The sequence below is a fragment of the Rhincodon typus genome, chromosome 26 (assembly GCF_021869965.1).
Source record: "Rhincodon typus isolate 14 chromosome 26, sRhiTyp1.1, whole genome shotgun sequence".
Taxonomy (NCBI): domain Eukaryota; kingdom Metazoa; phylum Chordata; class Chondrichthyes; order Orectolobiformes; family Rhincodontidae; genus Rhincodon; species Rhincodon typus.
This window is the reverse complement of record NC_063357.1, coordinates 3,019,470-3,037,283: the sequence shown is the minus strand read 5'-3', so window position 1 is coordinate 3,037,283 and position 17,814 is coordinate 3,019,470. Positions and strand designations below refer to the sequence as shown.

Sequence of the window (17,814 nt, the reverse complement as noted above, 5' to 3'; positions counted from 1 at the left end):
AGCTCAGGGTCTTTTTTTGCGAGCAGGACGTAGATGTTCCGCGAAGCGGTCACCCAGTCCACGCTTCGTTTCCCCAATGTAGAGGAGACTGGGTGACCGCTTCGCAGAACATCTACGTTCTGCTCGCAAAAAAAGACCCTGAGCTTCCAGTTGCCTGCCACTTTAACACACCACCCTGCTCCCTGGCCAACATCTCTGTCTCTGGCTTACTGCAGTGTTCCAGTGAAGCTCAACACAAGCTGGAAGAACAACACCTCACTTTCCACTTGGGACCCTGCAGCACTCCGGACTCAATATCGAGTTCAATTATTTTAGGGCCTAACTCTCCCATGTCCTAGTCCCCTACCCCACACACCAGGCCTTGTTACCACATAGCCTGCCATTACACGCTACCTGTTGTTGGTCACTAACGGTCCCCATTAACAGCTATTCACCATCCTAGCCAGATCGTTATCAACTCCTTTGTCTATCCAACTGCTCTTCTTTCTCTTCGGGCTCTGTCCTTGATCATATTGTTTACTCGTTCCCCCTCCCTGTTTTCTGCAATAAACCAACGTTTTCCCAGCCACCATCAGTTCTGAGGAAGGGTCACCAGACATGAAACTTTAACTCTGATTTTTTCTTCACAGATGCTGCCAGACCTGCTGAGCTTTTCCAGCAACTTCTGTTTTTGTTCCTGATTTACAACATCCGCAGTTCTTTCAGTTTTTCAATCAGAAGGTCCTAATCGTCAGTCAGAAGGAGTCAGCATGACCCCGCTCCATGGCAACTCCTCACCAGTCACTTTCCATGGAAGTCGTAGAATCCCTGCAGTGTGGAAGCAGGCCATTCAGCCCATTGACTTTGCGTGGCCAGTCTACCTAACCTGCACATCTTTGGAGTGTAGGAGGAAACCAGAGCACCTGGAGGAAGCCCACATAGACACAGGAAGAATGTGCAAACTCCACACAGACAGTCACCCGAGGCTGGAATCAAACCCGATCCCTGGCCCTAAAATAAAGTGTGAGGCAGTAGTGCTAACCACTGACCCACCATCTGCACGTTTACAATCAGCCTGCTAATGTGCTCACCTTCAATTGGTATTCTTGCAAACTATCCTGATGAATGAGCATCATTAACATGTCTTTTTTTTCAAAATACTCAAAAGGTTTTCATTAGATCCTTCTTGTTCTTATCTTAGTTAGCTTAAGTCTGTGGTTACAGTCTGTGGGGTTAGTTCTGAACAAGGGTTTACTGTATTCAAAATGTTCACTCTGTTTGTCTGTTTAACATATGCTGCCTGACCTGAATTTCCCTGCCAATTTCTATTTTTGTTTGTTTTAAGTCTGTGGCCTCTGGTTACTAAGCCTCCTGCTGAAGTGATAATTTCCTCTCATTTTTTTCTATTTAAAATCTTCATGGATCAAACCCCTTAATCCTTTCAACTCAAATGAATACAATAGTAGTTTTTTCTAAGTATATCACCACACTATGTTAAAACACTCTGCCCAAATTTGACCACAATATTCCAGTTCAGGGTCCAACAAATAATTAACAAAGATTTTTTTTTATTCATTCACGGGATGAGAGTGTTGCTGGCCGGGTAGCATTTATTGCCCATCCCTAATTGCCCAGAGGGCTGTTAAAAGTCAACCACATTGCTGCGGGTCTGGAGTCACATGTAGTCCAGACTAGGTAAGGATGGCAGTTTCCTTCCCTAAGGGACATTAGTGAACCAGATGGGTTTTTCCGACTATCGACAATGGATGTTGTAGGGGTGACCTGTAGCTGGCCATGTAAGGTGATTTGTACCTGACCAAACTAAGCAGCCCATGCCTGCTTACAAGATGGCAGATAGAAGCTGAGCAAAACTAAGCACCCTGCTCACACAGTGAAATTCAATGGTGCCTTTGAACAGAACTGCTAGAAGGTCAGTGAAAGAATGCTGTATGTTCCCATCTGAGACAATTCTGCTAAAAGGATGCTTTAGGATAAATGACCAATTCTAACCTTATTAATAAAAGAATGATTGTCCCAATAACTGAATAACATCAGGTGCTAGATAAAGTCCCTAAACAGCTGCAAGGATGACAGCTAAAGTTATTTTGTAACAAATAGTTGCTTCTTTGAAGCTACCTGCAATATTAAATAGTTTCTAGTTAAAAATGCTTTAATCATAGAAGTTGGTTTCAATACATAACCAGAATATAATATCGGCATTAAAAAAAATTTAAGCCTAGATGTGAAGGTTAACTAGCCTTAGGCGATGCCTCCTGTTATGCCCTGAACAAGACAGATTGCTCACAACCCATAAATTACAATATGCTATCAGTAGAAGTAGTTGTGTAATATTACACTTTATAATTAACTTTATAATAGAAATTAATCTTGTAGCAATTAATTAAAACTAACTGATTTTTTATTTTAACATTATGTAATTGGGACAGTGGGAAATATTAGAGGAATGGCTGAATTTGATAAAATAAAGTGCATGTAGTCAATGAATAATAGAATTCACACTGTCCTTAGACATAAGAAGCCTGAGACAGATCCAAAGGAGTGTAGCCAGTAAACTTTTGGAATGTGAATGAATAGGATGCATTGAAAGATCCTAAGGCCCAAAGATTACAAACGCCATAAGACCATGGGGATCTGGAGCTGTCTGTAGGAATACCCATCATTGATTAGGTAAACCATGGGATTGGGAGTATGAATTAAGAGGGAAGGACAGTGACTGCTTGATCATTGTAACAAAGTGTATAAAATGTTGTATTTTCCCTGAAAAAATCAGAGAGTGTCATTGATCTCCCTTCCAATTCAGGGAAGATTCTTTGGCCCTCTCCCTGCATGAACCAGTTTCTGCTTGAACAAACATCTTCCACTTGAGTTTTTGTCCCCGGTCGGAGTTGGTCCTACAATTGTGTATTTATCAAAATATATTTTAGAGGATTCTGGTATGCTTGTTTCTACAAAATATGTACTGTTATTTTCATCTAGTTAAGATACACATCTTTGCTGTCAAACTTTACAATGCTAAACCACTTCACAATTATAGAAGATACACCTTGTAATCTCAGAGTGGAAACCCCACTCTCCTTCTTAAATGCCTTCATAACTTCTCTGTAGCCTCCTTGATCCCTATCACCCTCTGCGATCAGTGTGACACTCCAATTCACACCTCTTGCATTCGTTGTCCTAATCCAATATTGGTAATGCTTTCCTCACCTGCCTGGGTCCATGGCTGTGAAATGTCCTGCCCAACCTTGTCTCCTTTCTCCTTTAATTTTCACCCTTAAAAAACCTCCCTCTTTGACTAAGCTCTTTTTTTAACCTGTACCTCCATAGTGACTCAGTGCCAAAAGTTGTTTGACACCCTTTTGTGAAGCGACCAGGGAGATTTTACAACATTAAAGGTGCTATATAAATCAACAATGTAAGTTTCTTTTGTGTTTTCACAGATGAAAATGAGTTTGCAAGCTTCTTCCCAGTATGTTCTGGGTCTGGATGTTGGTACAAGCTCAATAAAGGTAGTATTGGTGGAGGCTGAGAGCCGGGCAGTGGTTGATAGCCAGATGAAGGAAACTAAGGCAGACATCAGCAGCCTGGAGGGAGACAAGGTAAAGGAAGTAAAGTATCAGAAAACCGTAGCTGGCTTTGATTTTAGAGTCATAGAGTCATATAGCACGGAAACAGGCCCTTTGGCCCAAGCCATCCATGCCAACCAGGTTTCATAAACTGACCTAGACCCATTTGCCTGCATTTGGCCCATATCCCTCTAAGAAGGCATTTAGCACAAATGCCTTCATTGGTCAGACCATTGAGTATAGGAGTTTGGATGTCATATTGAAGTTGTACAGGACATTCATGAGACTACTTTTGAAGTACTGTGTATAGTTCTGGTCACCCTGCTACAGGGAGGATATTATTAAATTGAAGAGGGTTCAGAAAAGATTTTTGAGGATGTTGCTAGGACTGGATGGAGTGGAGAGGTTTAGAGGGATGTTGGCCAAATGAAGGCAAGTGGGACTAGTTTATTTTGAGAAACTTGGACTGAAGGGTCCATTTCCGTGCTGTATGACCCTATCTACGTACCTGTCGAACTGGCTTCTAAATGTTGTAATTGTACCCACCTCTACCACTTCCTTTAGCAGCTTGTTCCATACACTCACCAAGCTCTGTGTGAAAGAGTTGCCCCTCAGGTTCCCTTTAAATCTTTCCCCATCACCATACCCTCCAAAACCCTCTGGTTTTGGACTCCCCTACCCAGGGGAAAAGACCTAGGCTATAGCCCTCATGATTTTATAATCTCTATAAAGTCACCCTTCAATCTCCTATGCTCCAGAGAAAATAGTTCCAGCCTCTCCTTACAAATCAAACCTTCCAGTCTCCGTAACATCCTTGTAAATCTTTTTTGCACCATTTCCAGTTTAATAACATCATTCCTACAGCAGGGTGACCAGAATTGTACACATGCGTCCGTACCTTTGCACTGGCTGCCTCATTGAATTGCATTTTCAAGGCCAGTCTTCCTAATAAAGAAAACCCTTGCCTTTCTACAGTGATTTCACAACATTCGAAAGTGGCTTTCAGCCAATGACAACAAAATACTTTTGAAGTGTGGTCACTGTTGTGTGCAAGAAACATAGCTACCAATTTGCACACAGCAATGTCTCACACAACACAAGGTGATAATGACCAGATAATCTGTTTTTGAGCTGGTGACTGTGAGATAAATATTGCCCAGGGCATCAGGAGAACGCCCCTGCTGTTCCAGAACATCTTTTACTTGGCAGATGGAACCTTGCTTTAACATCTCCCAAAAATAACGGCTTCTCAACAGGGAAGCCCTCCTTCAGCTCTGCACCTAGATTTTGTGCCTGGATCTTTAGAAAGAACCCTGAATCTAAAGGTGAATTTACTTAATTTAAGGTAATGTGCAAAATAACAAGAGGGGAGGTGATGGAAGATTTTACCCAGTGATTGTGATATAGAATGACTGGAAGGTGACAGTAGCAAATTCACTGGTAACTTTCTGAAGGGAATTGGATAAATACATAGGAACAGGAGTAGGCCAATCAGCCCCTGGAGCCTGCTCCACCATTCAATAAGATCATGACTGATCTGTGGCCTGACTCCATATACCTGCCCTGGGCCCATATCCCTTGATACCCTTGCTTAATAAAAAATTGTCTATTTCAGAAAAAAAATCTACATGAAAAGAAAGGACTTTCAGAAATGTGAGGAAAGAAGAGGGAATAATTGAACAGCTTTTTCCATGATCTAGAATAGGCTCATTGAATAAAATTGCCTCCTTCTGTGCCATAAACTCTGTAATTTTTATGAATTAGAATTGTTAATTTAAACTAGAGGAAAAGAAAGCAAAAACAGTCTCCTCCTAGATGATGGGTAAAGATAAGATAATGATTTTGAATCAGCAGAAATCTGCATGTACTCAGTTAACGACACATTGCTTTTCCTGTCATTGTTGCAACTTGGACTTTTGTAAAGTGTAACCGTGGAGATAAAATCTTCTCACTGCACCATGTTTACCTTAAAGAAATAAAGGACACCCTGCATTGTCTGGCAATAGAGTCAAAGAGTCCTACAGCACAGAGACAAGCCCTTTGGCCCAAACTGGTCCATGCTGACCAAAATGTCCATCCACGCTAAGCCCATTTCCCTGCAATCGACCCATATCCTTCCAAATCTTTCCTATCCATGTATTCGTCCAAATGCCTTTTAAATGTTATTAATGTGCCTACTTCAACCACTTCCGCTAGCAGCTCATTCCATATGTGTACCACCCTCTGTGTAAAAATTTGCCCCTCAGGTTCCCATGTATTCTTTCCCCTCTTACCTTAAACTGATGCCCTGTAGTCCTCAATTTCCCAGCCCTGGGAAAAAGACTGAGTACATTCACCCTATCCATACTTCTCATGATGTTATACACTTCTATAAGATCCCTCCTCAGTTTCCTACAGTCTAAAGAAAAAAGTCCTAGCTTGTCCAACCTCTCCCTATACTCAGTCCTTTGAGTCCTGGCAACATCCTTGTAAATTTCCTCTGTACTCCTTCCAGTTTAATAACATCCTTCCTATTGCAAGATGACCAAAACTGTACACAATACTCCAAGTGTGGCCTCACCAATGTCTTGTACATTTGCAATGTAACTTCCCAACTTCTATACTCAGTGCCCTGACTGATGAAGGCCAGTGTGCCAAAAGCCTTCTTCACTGCCCCGTGTACTTGTGACTCCACTTTCAGAGAACTGTGCACCTGAAGTTCAAGGTCCCTCCGTTCCACTACACTCCTTCAGGCCTTACCATTCACCATGAAGCTCCTACCTTGATTTGACTTTCCAAAATGCAACACCTCACACTTATCATTATTAAACTCCGTTTGCCATTTCTTGGCCTACTTCCCCAGCTGATCAAGATCCTGCTGCAATTTCTGATAACCTTCCTCACAGTCCATGATACCGCCTATTTTAGTGTCATCCGCAAACTTGCTAATCATGCCTTGTACATTCTCATCCAAATCATTGCTATAGATAACAAACAGCAATGGGTCCAGCACCCCTGAGGCACACCACTAGTCACAGGCTTCCAGTCCGACAAGCATCCTTCCACTGTTACTCTCTGCTTCCTACCATCAAGCCAATTGTGTATCCAATTTGCCAGCTCTCCTAGATTCCATACGATCTAACCTTCCAGAGCAGCCTACCATGTGGAATCTTATCAAAGGTCTAACTGAAATCCATATAGACTACGTCTACCACCCTGCCCTCGTCAACCTTCCTGGTCACTTCATTAAAGAACTCTTAACAGATTTATGAGGCATGATCTTCCACACACAAAGCTGTGCTGACTACTCCTAATCAAACCCTGTCTTTCCAAATGCATGTACGTCTTATCCCTCAGAATCTTCTCAAGTAACTTACTTACCACAGGTGTTAAGCCTACTGGTCTATAATTGCCAGGTTTTTCTTTACAGCCCTTCTTGAATAAGGGCACAACATTCGCTACCCTCCAGTCTTCCGGAACCTCCCCCATGGCTAATGATGATGCAAATATATCAGCCTGGGCCCCTAAAATTTCTTCTGTAGTCTCTTGCAGGTTCTTGGATATATCTGGTCAGAACTGGAAGATTTATCCATCTTCATACATTGTATACTTCCAATACCGACTCTATTGTGATATGGACTGTCCCCAAGATAACGCCACTAACTTCCCCAGGTTCCCAAGTCTTCATATCTTTCTCCGTGGTAAACACAAGAGGAGAAATATTCATTGAGAACCTCACCCATCAACTGCGGTTCCACACATACATGTCCACTTTGGCCCTTGAGGGGTCCTATTCTCTCTCTAGTTATTCCTTTTCCAATAACATACTTAAAGAATCTCTTGGATTCACCCTAATCTTCTCAGCCAAAGCTATCTCATTGCCCCCTTTTTCCCCTCCTGATTTCTTTCTTATCCCCTATATACCTCCAGAGATTCCCTTGATCTCAGCCGCCTGTTCCTGAACCGTGCCTCCTTTTTTCTAGTCAAAGCCTCAATATCTCTTGTCAGCCAAAGAAAACTAGGGTAAATGCTGACACCTTTCCAGGAGGTTTTTCTTAGCATCCTCCATTACAGTTAGAGAAAACAAGAAGGAGAACCTCTCCTTTCTTTCCCTGCCAACTCCCCATTCTCGAAAACTACTTGAATTTCTCCTACCAGTCTTGAGGACTATGCCCAGAGAGCATTTATTCAGTTGTATCTAAGATTAGGCTTGCACTGGTCTGTCATCACTGCTGGTGGTGATCTGAGCAATTTAATAGCTACATAAGAGGATTGGGGACATGGGGCGATAGTGATAATGTAGCTGGACTAGTAATCCAGGACCCAAGGTAATTCTCTGGAACACAACTTCAAATGGTGGAATTAAAACTCAATTAATTAGTAAATCTGGAATTGAAAGCTTGTCTCAGTAATGGCCAACATGAAGCTATCATTGATTGTTGTAAAAGCCATTCTAATTCACTAATGTCCTTTAGGGAAAGAAATCTGCCATCCTTACTTGCACTGGCCAACATGCGACTCCAGACACATGGCAATATGGTTGACTCTAAACTGCCCTGTTATGAAAAGGCCGACTACTTCCCAAGTGGTTTGTCTCCTTGATTTTTATTTCAGTGTCGAGAACAGGATGTTGCTCGGATTGTGTTAGCCATTAACAGCTGTGTTGCTGCTCTGCCCAGAGAACGTCTCCGCAAGGTGGTGAGAATTGGAGTCTCCGGACAGATGCATGGTGTTGTATTCTGGAAAAGTGAGGAAGGTAAGTGGTGGAATACAGTACAGGTGGAAATCAGCCTGCTGCTTTTTACTCACTGAGGACTGGCACAGAGACAGAACCCAGCACTGTGCAAAGGAGAGCATGAATTTCAGTCTGCATTCTACATAAAATTTGGGAACATGTTTTGAACCATCTCCATGGTGAGATCTTTGAGGTCTTCTACTGGGTTCCCAGTATCATGGTTATAGTCTTCAGCCAGTTTGATTCATGCCACAGGATATCAAGAAATAGTTGAAGGCACTGGATACTGCAGAGGCTAAAGGCGCCGATCATTGGTGATCATAACATTTGATAGGTTCTGGAATAGTTCTTGCAGATTGTCACCCCATTATTTAATAAGGGAGCAAGACCTGTTAGCTTTACATCAGAAGTAGAGAAAATGCTATAATCTGTTACAAAAAGATATGTTCAATGGGTACTTGGATAATAATCATCTGAATAGGCACAGTCAGTTTGGCTCATTCAACAACACCTTTCAAACCTTAAGACCTCTATCAGCAGAAGAACAAGGGCAGTAAATGCATGGGAACACCATAGTAGCTAATAAAACACACATCAAGCTCCTACAGACAGTATTTGACAAGAACCTCAGTCTTTTTGATGTTAGTTGAGATACATGTTAGCCAGGACACTGGATGAAGTGCCCTACTCTTTTCTGAGTTATGTCAAAGGATACCTTATATTCACCTGAGGGGCAGACAAGGTTTCAGTTTAATGTTTCGAACAAAAGACAGCGCCTTTGATAGTACAGCACTCCTGCACAACTGTACTAAAGGCCCATACAAGTTTGTGCTGGAGTCTTAAAGTTTTGTGAATTATGGAGAACCAGTGAAGGTCTAGAAAATGTCAGAGCCTCCACCATCAGTTTCAAAAGAGTGGAGTGAATTACTGCTGCTATCTGATTCTATTTCAAAATGTCTCTTGATACTTTTTTAATCGCACTGAAAGCTTGCAGCCTTTTGAAGATCCCACTGTTTTAATTTTGATAATTTATCGAACCAGGGCTGAACAACAAGAGAAAACACTCAACATTTGGCAAATGGGGTTTTATTTTTAAATTCAACTCATCTTGCATTTCAGTTTAAAAACACTAATAGAGCTTAAAGGCAAGGGAGCTAAACCAGGGAAGGAATCAATTTCACCCTTATTAAATAAGGTCACAAGTATATTGTGGAGAAGCTGGAACAACCACAATTAATAACCAGATATTGATGGAAAATGACATCAGGAACAGTAGGATGTTGAGCATCATGTTTGGTTCACCTTGAGAGACACAGATTCAATGTCTTTTCTGTTCTCTGTTTTAGGCTGTATTTGGCAGGGAGGTGAAATAGGTTTCACGTTCCAGCCTAAGAAAACTAGTCACTTGATCACATGGCAAGATGGTCGCTGCAGTCGTGAGTTTCTCAATTCACTCACCCAGCCTGATTCACATCTCAGCCTTGCCACAGGCTTTGGCTGTGCCACCATTTTCTGGTACAAGAGAAACAGGTAGATGTTTCCAAACTTGTTCACAAACATCTCAGGTCAAACATCTCAACTTTTCAGCAGTAATTGTTTTCCCATGTATTGCTGAATCAAAATATTACTAAATAAACAATTATAAGGTTTGACTGGTGACTACAGTGAGGTAGACATTGCCATGTCATTGCTGATTTGAAACAGGGATAACCTGTTGAAACCACTCGGGGATGTATTTTAGTGTGGCAATTTCCTGCAGTTTGGATCTTTAAGGGATGATCTGATCGAACCACTCAAGCTATTAAGGGGAACTGATGGAGTAGATAGAAACTTTCCATGTTCGGGCAATCTAGGTGGTGTAGTCTAAAAATTAGAGTCAGATCTTTCAAAATTAAAATCAGGAAACAATTGTTCACACAAGGGTGCTACAAATTTAGAACTCTCCTGCAAACAGCAATTGATGTTTGATCAATTGTTAAATTTAAATCTGAGAATGACAGGATCTTGTTAGCCAAAGATATGGAGGGATATGGGGCAAAGCAGAGTAAATGCCATCAGCCACAGTCTCATTGAATGGCATAACAGGCTGGACGTTACTTCAGTTTCTTTGAGGAGTAATTAGAAATGTACACTTTGTGAATCTCCCCTCTGTGCAGGCTGGGAGGATTCCTTGCATTAGCCAGTATCTCAAAATGGTCCCCAATTCTCACAAACTCCACATTTACAATGTGTTGATTCTTCTAGCAATTACTTCAAATCTGTGCCCTTTCATTCTTGATCCTTCAGCCAATGGGAGCAGATTCTATCTACTCTGTGCAGAATCCTCATGATTTTGAATAGCTGTATCAAATTACCAATAGTATATTGCTTAACTAGCAATAGTATATAAGCTTATACTGTGTCCTTTAACAGTTTATAGCAAGAAATGTTTTAAAACTTATTTTGAAAGTGCTGACTTATGACATATTAAGTTGTATAGTTATTGGTAAAAGCCCAGTTATTTTTGTTTTCCAGGCCCCAATTTTTGGAGTCCTATAATGCAGCAGGGACCATCCATGACTATGTTGTTGCTGTCTTGTGTGGGCTTAAGAGACCACTGATGTCAACCCAGAATGCTGCCAGTTGGGGGTATTTTAATACGAGATGTGGGACTTGGAATCTGCAAATGTAAGCCTGCATTTAATCCTGTACGAAGAAACCAGGGCCTGAAACAACTACCTACCATTTCCGCAAGAAATGCACTACCTTTAGCTAGGAGTTGGAAGCATATTCTGCACAGATACTTAGTAAAATCTCTGACATATCCTGATATTATTGCCAGGGAATGGTGAACTTTACACCATAGCATCATGCACTCCTGGGTCAGGCGCAGGTTAGGAACAGAGTTAAACTCTGTCTAGCCTGCCCCAATCCTTGTACAGGGGACACCTACACATGATGGCACCAATGTGTCAACCTCACGATCTCCCACTCCTCTTCTCATCTCCTTGTGTGGGATTCTGAAATTTATTGCTGAATTAAAAGCACACTTATTCTATGGGAACTGTCTTAACAGCTACCCCCAGAAAGAGAAATTGAAGCAACCCAAGTTGCACTGAGCTATCTTTGTTCTGTCTCTGATCAACTAAGGCTTCTCTCTCAGGTATTTCCTCATCTCTTCCAGATTGCAGGATTCTGGATTTCCCACATGCTTGCTGCCTGTGGTCGTGGAACCCGGCGCAATTGCTGGAAAGACAGTTCATGAATGGTACGGTGTGCCAGAGAGGACAGAAGTTGGTGTGGCGCTAGGTGATTTCCAATGTTCTGTGTACTCATGCATGACGGAGACAACAGATGCAAGTAAGGGAGGAAAGAGGCTTGTCTTCATGTTATAAAACAGTAATGTTTCAGCATGTTTACAAATATATAATTCATTGCCCTACAGGTCTGGAAGATAATTTGTCAGAAACAATAAACTAGAACCTAGTATATTGATGTCCCTAGTGCAGACTATAGAAAACTGCAAATGTAACACCTTTACTCAAGAATGATGGGAGGCAGAACAGGAAACTATAGGTTGATTAACCTAATATCTGTCCTTAGGACACAACTGGAATCCATTATCAAGGGAGTTGTAATGGGATACTTAGAAAACTATAACACAGTCAGGCAGAGGCAACATGGTTTTGTGAAATGGAAATCACCTTTGACAAATTTATTAGAGCACTTTAAGGATGTAATAGACAAGGTGATTAAAGGCAATTCCAAAGGCATTTGATAAGGTGCCTCATAAGAAATGACTAGACAAGATAACTGCTGACATTTTTTGGGGTGATATAGCATAGATAAGGAATTGGATGACTAACAGAGAGTCGCGATGAGCGGATCATTTTCAGATTGGAAAAATGTAATTAGTGGCAAGCTACAGGAATCCTTGCTGAGACCTGAACTATTTACAATCAATAGCTTGAATGGAGGGACAGAATTTATTATAACAGAATTGACTGCTGACACAAAGATAGGAAAGCAAATTGTGAGGAAAATACTGAATCTGCAAAGGGCTATAATTAGGTGAGGTGAATGGGCAAACATTTGGCAGATGGTGTATAATGTGGGAAATGTGAGTGTCCATTTTATGACAGAAGGCTTAGGCAGATACAATCCCAGAGTAAGTTCCAGGATTTTGAATGTCAATTTTGAAGGATAAACTGTTCATAGAATCAATTGTGAGTTCCTGATTAAGATCTTTCTTACTGTCTAGTTTTGAATATCAGTACTTCTGCCCAGTTGACCTTTGCCTTGAATCCTGGCTTCCAGCCACCAGCTCGACCCAATCCCACCGCGAGCATTGCATATTTTCCGTATTTTGATGGAATTTACTTGGTTGTGGCTGCTGCACTGAATGGTGGAAATGTACTGGCTTCCTTCATTGAGATGTTGAAACAATGGATGCAGGAGTTAGGTAAGAAACTTTCTTTAGCATTGGTGAAAGATGCAAATCGCATTCCAGATTGTTGGATCCAAGAAAACAAAACAAGACGCTTAAGTACAGGCCTCTATCTCTCCACCTCTACCCTTCACTGTCTGTCCATCTTTCCATCTTTCCATCTCTACCCTTTGCTGTCTGTCTCTCAGTCTCGGTCTCGGTCTCTGTCCCTTCATTGTCTATCTCTTCTGCCCCTTACTGTCTGTCTCTCCTTCTCCAACATTAAATAAGTATCCTGTGATCTATTATTTAGTCTCTCCATCTATTTTTGTTCTTCAAAGTGCTTGGCTGCAACTGTGTCCTTCCATCTGTCTGACCCTCCATTTCTTTTGTTTCAACCTGTCTATCACTCATCTCTATTCACCTCACCTACTTATACTTTCAACTCCATCCTTTAGAGTTTCTGTTCCACCTTCTTCATCCCTTCAATTTGTCCACACATCCATCACTATCTATTTACTGTGTCTATTCATTACTGTTTATTGCATACTCTCCAATGCCGTTCAGGAGGAGGTTCGAGGATTTTGACAAGATGATAGTTAAGAAATGGAGATATGGTTCCAAAGTTGGATGGTGAGTGCCTCGGAGGGGAACTTGCAGTGGGTAGTGTTCCCATGTATCTGCTGCCCTTGATTATTGAGATGGTAGTGTTAGAGGTTTGGAAGATGCTGTTGAAGGAATTCTGGTAAATTGCGCAGTGCATCTTTTAGATGGTATACACGCACGTATATAGTGCATCAATGGTGGAGGGACTGAATGTTCAAGGTGATAGGTGGTGTGCCAAATATTTGTCCTGAATGTTGACAAGCTTCTTAACTGTTGATGCAGATTCACTCATCCAAGCAAATGGACAGTTTTCTACGTCAATCAGAGACCGCTAAGTTTTGATCTAATCCATTGGTTGTAGGTCTACTTATCACATGTATATCACATGCTGCTTCTGATAATTGGCATGCAAGTAGTCCTGTGTTGTAGCTTCATGAAGTTGACACGTCATTTTTAGGTATGTTCATAGAATCATTAAACCACACAGTACAGAAGAGGCCTTTTGGCCTATTGAGTCTGTACCACCAAAAATACGCTAGTCCCACTTTTCCATACTAGGACCCTAGCCTTAAATGTTATGATATTTCACATGTTCATCCAAGTACTTTTTAAAGGTTATGATATTTCCCACTTCAGTTACCTTCCTAGGCAGCGCACTCCAGACTCTCACTACCCTCTGGGTGAAAATGTTTTTCCTCAAATCCTCTCAACCTCCTGCCTTTCACTTTAAAATTATGCCCCCCTTATTATTGACCCTTCCACTGAGAGGAACAGCTGCTTTCTATTTACCCATCCATGCTCCTCATAATCTTGTATATCTCAATCAGGTCTTCCCTTAACTTTCTCTGCACCAAAATAACAAGCCAAGTTTATCCAACTTCTTTTCATTGCTGAAATGCTCCATCCCAGGCAACAACTTGATAAATCTCCTTTGCACCCCTCCAGTGCAATCACGTCTTTCTTATAATATGGTGACCAGAACTGCGCACAGTACTCCAGATGTGGCTGTTTTAGCTGCTGATCCTGGCATACTTCCTTCCTGCACTCTTCATTAAACCAGAGTTGGTCCCCAGGCTTGATGGTAATTGTAAAGTTGGGCATGTGCCGATTCATGATGTTACAGGTGGTGGTTGAATAAAAATAGAACATGTTATCGTAAATCAGCAGGTATGGCAGCAGCTATGGAGAGAGAAATATTAACTTCTGAAGAAGAGTGATTAGACTTGAAATGTTAAGTCTGTTTCACTCTGTACAGATGCTTCCAGCTTTGCTGAGTTTCTCCAGTGCTTTCTGATTTTATTTCAGGTCTCTAGCATCCGCAGTATTGTGCTTTAATTTGAGTGGTTGAATACAATTCTATTGCTGATGGTCTACAGTACCTCATGCATGTCAGGTTTTGAGTTGCTAGATCTGTTCTAAATTTATCCCATTTAGTATGGTGTTAGTGCTATACAGCACAATACCCTCAACATGAAAGTGGGGTCCCAATCAATATTCGTGGGCTCAACACAAGCCCACATGGACAGATGCACATGTGATAGGCAGATTTCTAAGGATGGGACAAAGTAGGTTGACAGGTCAGTGGGACAGCTTTCCCAATTTTTCCACAAGACCCCAGATGTTAGTAAGGAGGATTTTGTTGGTTTGACATGGCTGGATTTGCTGTTGTTGTTGTTGCTGGCGCTAGGTCAATGCTGGGTGATCCATCCAGTTTCACTTCTTTTTGACTTTACTTTTGGGGTTTGGTACGACTGAGTGACTTGTTAGACCATTTCAGAAGGCATTTAAGGGTTGACCCACTGTAAAGTGAAGTCCTATAAAAAAACTGGCTTGGTCATAGAAGACAGAGGGTAGTAGTGGAAGGGTGTGTTCTGAATGGAGGGCTGTGACTAGTGGCGTTCCTCAGGGAGCAGTGTTGGGACCTTTTGCTGTTTTGTAATATATATAAATGACTTGGAGGAGAATGGAACTGGTCTGATTAGTGAGGGTTTGCCAATGACACAAAAGTTGGTGGAATTGCAGATAGCAATGAGGACCATCAAAGGATACAGCTGGATATAGATCGATTGGTGACTTGGGCAGAGATGGCAGATGGAGTTTAATCCGGAAAAATGCGAGGTAATGCATCTTGGAAGATCTAATCCAGATGGAAAATGTACAGTAAATGGCAGAACCCTTAAGAGTACTGATAGGCAGAGGGATCTGGATGTACAGGTACACAGGTCACTGAAAGTGGCAACGCAGATGGAGTAGGTAGTCAATAAGGCATATGGCATGCTTGCCTTCATTGGCCGGGGCATTGAGTTTAAAAATTGGCAGGTAATGTTGCAGCTTTATAGAACCTTAGTTAGGCTGCATTTGGAATAATGTGTTCAATTCTACCAGAAGGATGTGGGTGGCTTTGAAGAAGGCACAGAAAAGATTTACCAGGATGTTGCCTGGTATGGAGGGCATTAGCTATGAGGAGAGGTTGGAGAAACTGGGGTTGTCCTCACTGGAACGATGAAGGTTGAGGGGCAACCTGATAGAGGTCTACAAGATTATGAAAGGCATGGACAGTCAGAAGCTTTTTCCCAGGGTGGAAGAGTCAGTTACAAGGGGCCATGTGTTTAAGGTGTGAGGGGCAAGGTTTGAAGGTGATGTACGAGGCAAGTTTTTTACACAGAGGGTGGTGGGTGCCTGGAACTCGCTGCCGGGGGAGGTAGTGGAAGCAGATACTATAGTGACTTTTAAAGGGTGTCTTGACAAATACATGAATAGGATGGGAATAGAGGGATACGGTCCCCAGAAGGGTAGGGGGTTTTAGTTGTGACGGGCAGCATGTCGGTGTAGGCTTGGAGGGCCGAAGGGCCTGTTCCTGTACTGTAATTTTCTTTGTTCTTGTTCTTTTTTCATATCTAGTCCAGATCAGATTTCCTTCCCTAAAGGACATTAGTAAATCAGATGGTTTTTACAGCAATCAAAATTAGCTTCATTGCAAAGGCTAGCTTTTAATTCATGATTTATTAATTAATTGAATTCAGAGTCTAACAACTGGAGCTATAATATTAGTTACAAGGCATACAAGTCAAGAGATGGAAAATGCAATTAGAATAATCGGGTGCTTGTTTTTGACTTCTTGGGCCGAAAGGCTTTTCTCTGTGCTGTAGACCTCAATGAATCTATAACTGCAATGGTGAGTAATGAATCTATTTTCCTAAAGCTTTGGCTGGGCCTCTGGATCTTTAGTCCAGTGATATTACCACTATGCCACTGCTGGGGTTTGGTTTAGTTCAGTTGGCTGGACAATTGGTTTGGGAAGCAATGTGATGCCAACAGTGTGGGTTCAATTCCCATCACAAGCTGAGGTTACCATGAAGGACTCTCCTTCTGAACCTCTTCCCCTTGCCTAAGTTACGGTGGCCCTTGGGCTAAATCACCACCAAACATCTTTCTGTAATGAGAGGGCAGCCGTATAGTCTGGCGACACAACAACAACAATTGCTGCCTCCCTGTACTTCCACTGCTGGTTTTTATTTACTCCCACAGGACAGGCGGTTCCAGAATCGGTCATCTATTCTCAGTCCGTACACGCTGCTCTAACCATTACTGACACTGACCTTGCAGTGCAGGCAACCCTTTTTGGAGAGAGGCATTCACCTGACCAGCTGGCTTCAGTGACTAACATCTCCCCATCCAACCTCTCTTTGGGTCACGTGATCAGAGCGCTATGTCGTGGCATTGTGAAAAACCTGAACTCCATGTTACCGTGCCAACGGCTGATTGAATCTGGGGTGCGGAGGATTATGGGCAGCGGGAGTGCACTGACCTGGAATGAGGTGCTGAAGCAGGAGGTGGAGAAAGTTTTCACTCTTCCTATTGTATATGGGAAGAACGTGGATTCAGCAGTCGGTGTTGCTATGGTGATGCTAGACCGGAAATAGGGAGGAAAGAAACTCCCAGAAATTAAATCAGGAGAATGTAAATCAATATCCAATCAGAGTGTGTATCTGAACTGATCACAATGTTTCCCCACTAATTAAGGAAAATACATGAATGAGTTGGCAAAAGTAATCTCCCAGCGCTTTCTCATCCATTTCTTACCTAGTGTAGTTCAACCATTGAGTGCAACTGGAGAGAACTTGGTACAGATGCAGAGTTAATGCTAACTGAGCAGCATCAAAACCTACACCTCCCCACTTCACCCCCATCCCAGGCCCTAAGAAGACCTTCCACATCAAACAGATGTTCACCTGCACATCTGCTAACGTGGTATACTGTATCCGCTGTTCCCATTGTGGCCTCCTCTACATCGGGGAAACCAAGCGGAGGCTTGGGAACCGCTTTGCGGAACACCTATGCTCGGTTCGCAACAAACAACTGCACCTCCCAGTCGCGAACCATTTCAACTCCCCCTCCCACTCCATGGACGACACGTCCATCCTGGGCCTCCTGCATTGCCACAATGATGCCACCCGAAGGCTGCAGGAACAGCATCTCATATTTCGCTTGGGAACCCTGCAGCCCTAGGGTATCAATGTGGACTC

The 17,814-nt window shown here is 42.3% G+C and overlaps 1 protein-coding gene across 1 annotated transcript in view; it reads left to right on the top strand.

Moving 5' to 3' along the window:
• Positions 1–17,560, top strand: part of shpk (sedoheptulokinase) — an 18,471-nt gene extending 911 nt beyond the window's left edge. Inside the window, exons 2-8 of the mRNA XM_020512572.2 lie at positions 3,438–3,596; positions 8,157–8,298; positions 9,624–9,807; positions 10,792–10,944; positions 11,441–11,616; positions 12,518–12,718; positions 16,817–17,560. Of these exons, the coding sequence (XP_020368161.1) occupies positions 3,438–3,596; positions 8,157–8,298; positions 9,624–9,807; positions 10,792–10,944; positions 11,441–11,616; positions 12,518–12,718; positions 16,817–17,211 (1,410 nt within the window). The 3' untranslated portion in view covers positions 17,212–17,560. The remainder of the gene's footprint in view (positions 1–3,437; positions 3,597–8,156; positions 8,299–9,623; positions 9,808–10,791; positions 10,945–11,440; positions 11,617–12,517; positions 12,719–16,816) is intronic.
• Positions 17,561–17,814: the final 254 nt, after the last annotated feature.